This window comes from Triticum aestivum, chromosome 6B (assembly GCF_018294505.1).
Source record: "Triticum aestivum cultivar Chinese Spring chromosome 6B, IWGSC CS RefSeq v2.1, whole genome shotgun sequence".
In the NCBI taxonomy this organism is placed as follows: Eukaryota; Viridiplantae; Streptophyta; class Magnoliopsida; order Poales; family Poaceae; genus Triticum; species Triticum aestivum.
The window spans coordinates 229467446-229473503 of record NC_057810.1 but is presented as its reverse complement, the minus strand read 5'-3'; the positions used below and the strand labels follow the sequence as shown (position 1 = coordinate 229473503).

The following is a 6058-nucleotide window of genomic DNA, read 5'->3' as shown; positions in this document are numbered from 1 at the left end:
CGGCGACGGAAACGGCGGTGGCCACCAACTCCATGGCGGCGAAGGGCAATGAGGCGGTAGCGGCGACCGTCCTCGCGGATCAGACGGAGGAAGGAGACGAGGCATGTCATCTCACCGGCGGCGAGTGCTTCCTCTCTTCTCCTTTCTCTGTTGCCTTTTCGCACTCGCTGGCTGTTCTACGTGCGTGATAACGTGTTTTGAATCAGAATGATCGAATCCTTTGAACGATGGTTACATGTCCCCTTTTATATCTCCCGAAGAGACACGGCGATCCCTCGAGGAGGCGTCGGTTCCAGGAGATCGAAGGAGGCGTCGGTTGCGGGACAAACCGCAACGACGGTTTGGGCAAGGGGAGATTTTCCCCTAATTACAGAATTATTTTTAACAAGGAGTACGAGGGCTCACTGGTTCGACTGGGTGTGAGACTGCCGTCGCCGCAGAATAGCAGGGGACATGGGTGAGTAGAGGGATGCCCTGGCCAGCGGTGGAAGTAGTAGGGGGCGGTGAAGCCTACGCGGTAGCACAGCCGGCCACGGGAGGCGGGAGCAGGCGCTTGTTTACTTCACATTATTTTCTCATTTCCAATTTACCAAATAATCCCTCCGTACCAAAATTCTTGTCTTGGATTCGTCTAGATACGAATGTATCTAATACTAAAATATGATTTGATACATCCGTATTTAGACAAATTTAAGACATCCGTATTTAGACAAATTTAAGACAAGAATTTGGGACAGAGGTAGTATATTTGTTTTACTTACTACTACTGGTATCTAAACTAGAGTTAACATTACAACCAATGTTTGTTTTACTTACTACTACTGGTATCTAAACTAGAGTTAACATTGCAACCAATGTTACAAGTAGCACGCATCATGTAGAAAATAACTGTAGGGGCCTGCCTACAGTTTTCAATTCAGAAAAAGAAAGCAAGGTCGCCCTTGAGATCTTGATGAGAATCCTGGATCTTGTCCTCCCTTCTTCGCTGGGAATGAGCTTGATTTATATGAAATTAATGAGACCTTTCTACTAGACGACTACCGCAAGACACATCCAGATTATGCCCAGGAAGAACGACAAAATTTCATCAACTATGTCATCTTCTTTCTCAGATCGAACTTATGGTTCATTTTATCCACATCCACTGATGATGCACCACGAAGCAACTACACATCCACTGATGACTCGGAGGGACTCTTTTACAGCTCGAGGACCAGAGATGAGGCATAACTCCTGCTAAAACCACACTTGACATTGTAATCCAGCAACCTATACTCTAAGAGCCAACTGATCCTGCCATGAGATCTTCCTCTTCCCAGCACGCGTCGCCGCAGGGTTCCGGGCATCCCAGAACGTCGGCATTTTCGAGTCACTGGGACCGGCGACAACATTGCCCTCTAACAGGTACCTGTTCACCTTGTCCACCCTAACAGTCTCCTGGTAACCATGAAATTCTTCCGTCTCCTCGGAGGAACTCTGAAAGAGCAAAACCCATTCAGATGAACTCAGATGGCATATCTAAACAGCAATGGCACTAGCAAGCTAAGATTTCCAAAACCATTACCAGCTCACAAGCCTCGTTGAGGTCGATAACCGGAGACGCCCGTGGAACCAGATGCTGCCTTTGCTGCTGTGCGGGCAGATGAACTTTGCTTGAACTCCCGACAGCCTGAACAGGCCCATGGTGATCAACCCACACGGCGGTCCGGGAAGTAGGCGTCATTGCCGGGTTCTTCAGTCTATAAACAGCAGTCTGAGATGGATTTTCGGACATTGATTTGTACCTTCTTCGCAAAAACCTGCGACATCATAGGGTTCACATGAGAAAATGATGTTCATCATAGGAGCGCATTGAATGTCAATCACAAAATATAACGAAGAGTTAAGCATTTGGTGTCTACTTGACTTCAGCCGAAAGCCTTTGCTTCTTCAGCTTCTCCAAATGCAATCTGTTCTTCTTTGCTGCAGTTTCCTGAAGAAGCCAACAAAAGCAAATCATCAGGCACCAACGGCCGGAGTGTTGTTGGCTCATGATAACCCAATGGATTATCACAAATCAAATAAGACAATTTGCTGAAAATCCGTTCAGGCCAAGTAATGCACGATCCTTTGCTAAAAGGATCATGAATGGAGTGGACTAGTACGCCTCAATCAAATCTTGAACATATGCACTGATGAGGCGAAAAGATCAAACTTGGAACCTAGAATTTAACCCCGAAAGATTTGAGTTTCCCCTAAAAACAACAGATCCAGAAGAAATAGCCCGGAAAAAAAAGGAAGAATAGCAACTGGGAAAAGGGAAAACAGTAAATAACAACACAAAGATCAGATCAAACACAAGGTGGACAAGAAAACAAGATTGAGATGGAACACAAGAAAACCCCCAAACCTGAGATCAGATCGGGGATCACAGAAACAGGAAACGAAGGCGGAGCACCCACCTTGAGGAGCTCCTTGTAGTCCTGGAGGAGGCTCTGGTACCTCTGGCTCGCCCTGAACGCCTCGCCCCCGTCGCCGCGGACTGGCCGGGGCGCGCGAGGCAGCGGCCGAGGCGGCGGCGCCGCCGCCGCCGCCGGCTGGGCCAGGACCACCTTGTGAGCCCTCTTCATCGCCGCCTCACCTCACCGCGGTCGGGAACAAGAAGAAGCCCGGCGGATCGTGGAGGGACGGAGGAGAAAGCGAGAGGGGACGGGACCGAGGGAGGGAGGGAGGGGGGGAGGAAGGAGATAATACTAATAAAGGTTGGAAGGGGAAGCAGGGGAGGTGTGGGTGGAAGTTTCTTGCGCCTGCTCCGCCCGCCCTCTCTCTCTCTCTCTTCCCGCGCCGTGTGAAGGGGAGGGAGGGAGCGGAGGGGACTGCTCTGACCCATGAGTGAGATGGTGGTGCCGAAAACCCAAAAAGGCCCATGGTGAGTGAGGATGGATGAGAACAGGGAGGGGAGGGGAGGGAGGGAAGGCGAGGAGGCCAGCGCGCACGCAATGAACACCAACAAGGCAACAACTCTTTTCTCTCTCCCGTTGTTTCTCTCTCTAGGCAGACTCGGCTCGGCTCTAGTGGGCGGTGGTAGAGGGGGAGGTGGTGGGTGGTAATGGCATATGGAGTGGACGGAAGTGGTGGGGCGCTGTCTCTCCTTTCCCTCGCTCGCTTGCCGCCCGGCCTCCACGAGAAGCGAACCAGTCGGTCGTCTCTCGTGTCATTGGTGGCGAGGAGGCTACTAGAGCGAGCGACTGGGCTGGGGGAGGGAGACAAAGAAAAGGGCGTGAGTGTGACTATGCAGACCGGACCCGTGCCTCCCCTTGCCGTGTTTCTCCCTCTAGAAATGTCATGACCGTCCATCCAGCCAGCCCTGGGAAAAAGCAGGTATTGGGGGGTGTGGGTGGACATCAGGACATGGACGCCGGCTTGTCTCTCTCCTCCCTCCACCTCTCCAATTCTCCATGGATGGCTGGGATCCCTTTATTTCCCGGCAGCCTGTCCTCTAGAGAGAGAAAGCCGCGACCCACAAATTGTGGGTGGGTGTGCGTGATGGTGGTTGCGAGATGGCTGCTGCTGCCGCACGCATTGATATAGGATGATGGGTGCGTGGGGCTCGGTGGGTGGGCAATGGCGTTTGACATTGCAGCTCTGCAAATTAAATATTGCTGCTGCTGCTAGGCTGGGGAATGACGGAACTGTCCTCAAATCCGAATCTTGCCGAATCAGACGCTGAAAAACAGCCAATTCACATTCTAGGCTGCCCAAGGTCGCAAAATACTACTCCCCCGTTTCAAAATAGATGACTCAACTTTATACTAACTGGGAGTACCTCCGTCCAGAATTATTGATCTCTTTAGTATTTTTTGCAATTTTGACCATGAATTTAATTAATAAAATGTTAATGCATTTCACAAAAAATAGTATCGTTTGAAAACTATGTTCAAATACGAATTTAAGGATATAATTTTTTATAACATGCATTAATATTTTGTCAGTTAAATATATGATCAAATTTTGACAGAAAATACGAAGAGGTCAATAAACCAGGCCGGAGGTAGTAATAATTGTGCTAACAACCTCTTTGTTGCATAGGATGTTAAAGCAAAGGGGCGTTTTGGCAAGAGAAGCATATGCTTCTGCTTTTTAAAATGTGTTTTAAATGTATTTTGAAATGTCACAAAATTCTAAAAAAATGTTCCACGCGTACATCTTGACATTCTACATGCTCACAAAGTCGTATCGTGGAAAACCGATAACTTTTGTGTAGCGTGTGAAAAAAGGCAAAATTCGGAGTTAAAAAAGGTTTTTCATGAGACATTCTTTTGTCTTTTTACACAAGCCGCAAAAATGTTGGTTTTTCGTGAAACTTATCATGTGCATATAGAATATCGAGAATTTTTTCAAATTTTTGACTTTTTGACTTTTTTCGATGACAGGAGCATATTCTTTCATGTGCCAAAGTGAATTTTCAGTTAGGGGCAAATCTGTCCCCCTAAACATATGCTGGCGCGACCGGACGCTCCTGCGGACAGCATCGAGCGGCTCCTCATTTTTCCTCGCGGACAACCACACTCTCTATATGTCAATGCTCATATTCATGCAAATCCATGCACCTCTATCATGTAGAACAAATTCACCATCAATTCGACAATTCAATGACAATTCAACAATTCATTACATGTCAAAATAAAAATATACGAGTTCATACATAGATATGTGATACACAAATGAATCAAACACCTCCATTGTTGCACTCGTTGATAATCTTCTTCATGTTGATCACCCACTTCTTGCCTTCTTCATCCAAAAGGCTAGTGTCCTGCAACATAATCCTTGACTCTTCCGTTTGTCTCACAAGTCTCAACTTCTTCCTCTCGAGCTCAATTCCTTGCAATGTCGTGATACGTCCATTTTGCATCATGTTGTTCTATTGTTATTTACATTGTTTTAAAGTTATATATTGGGGGGATGTTTCTCCCTGTAGAAATGGCATGACCGTCCATTCATCCAGCCCTTCCCTAGGAAAAAGCAGGTATTGGGGGTGTGGGTGGACATTAGGACATGGACGCCGGATTGTCTCTCTCCTCCCTCCACCTCTCCAATTCTCCATGGATGGCTGGGATCCCTTCTTTATTTCCCGGCAGCCTGTCCTCTAGAGAGAGAAAGCCGCGACCCACAAATTGTGGGTGGGTGTGCGTGATGGTGGTTGCGAGATGGCTGCTGCTGCTGCCGCACGCATTGATATAGGATGATGGGTGCGTGGGGCTCGGTGGGTGCGCAATGGCGTTTGACATGGTAGCTCTGCAAATTAAATATTGCTGCTGCTGCTAGGCTGGGGAATGACGGAACGGTCCTCAAATCCGAATCTTGCCGAATCAGATGCTGAAAAAAGCCAATTCACATTCTAGGCTGCCCAAGATCGCAAAATACTAGTACCTCCGTCCAACTTTGTTGGTCCCTTTAGTATTTTTTGCAAATTTTGACCATGAATTTAATTAATAAATATTAATGCATTTCAAAAAAATAGTATCGTTGAAAACTATGTTTAAATACGAATTCAAGGATATAATTATTTATGACATACATTAATATTTTGTCAGTTAAATATATGGTCAAATTTTGGCATAAAATACGAAGAGGCCAATAAACCAGGATGGAGGTAGTCATAATTGTGCTAACAACCTCTTTGTTGCATAGGATGTTAGAGCGGAGAGGGGCGTTTTCGCGCCGGAAGCATATGCTTCTGCTTTTTAAAATGTGTTTTAAATGTATTTTGAAATATCACAAAGTTCTAAAAAAAATGTTCCACGTGTACATCTTGACATTCTACATGCTCATAAAGTCGTATTGTGAAAAAACGATAACTTTTGTGTAGCACGTGAAAAAGGCAAAATTCAATGTTAAAAAGGGTTTTTCATGAGACATTCTTTTGTCTTTTTACACAAGCCGCAAAAATGCTGGTTTTTCGTGAAACTTGTCGTGTGTATATAGAATATCGAGAATTTTTTCAATTTTTTGACTTTTTGACTTTTTTCCGATGACATGAGCATATTCTCCCATGTGCCAAAGTGAATTTTCGGTT

General features: G+C 46.3%; 1 protein-coding gene across 1 annotated transcript; it reads right to left on the bottom strand.

The window, feature by feature from the left end:
• Positions 1-1082: 1082 nt before the first annotated feature.
• Positions 1083-3497, bottom strand: LOC123136705 (uncharacterized). Its single transcript, XM_044556177.1, has 4 exons — positions 2442-3497; positions 1902-1972; positions 1565-1799; positions 1083-1476 (listed from the first exon to the last, which is right to left on the bottom strand). Exons 1-4 carry the CDS (start codon positions 2607-2609, stop codon positions 1270-1272), a joined length of 681 nt encoding a protein of 226 aa, XP_044412112.1. The 5' UTR covers positions 2610-3497; the 3' UTR covers positions 1083-1269.
• Positions 3498-6058: the final 2561 nt, after the last annotated feature.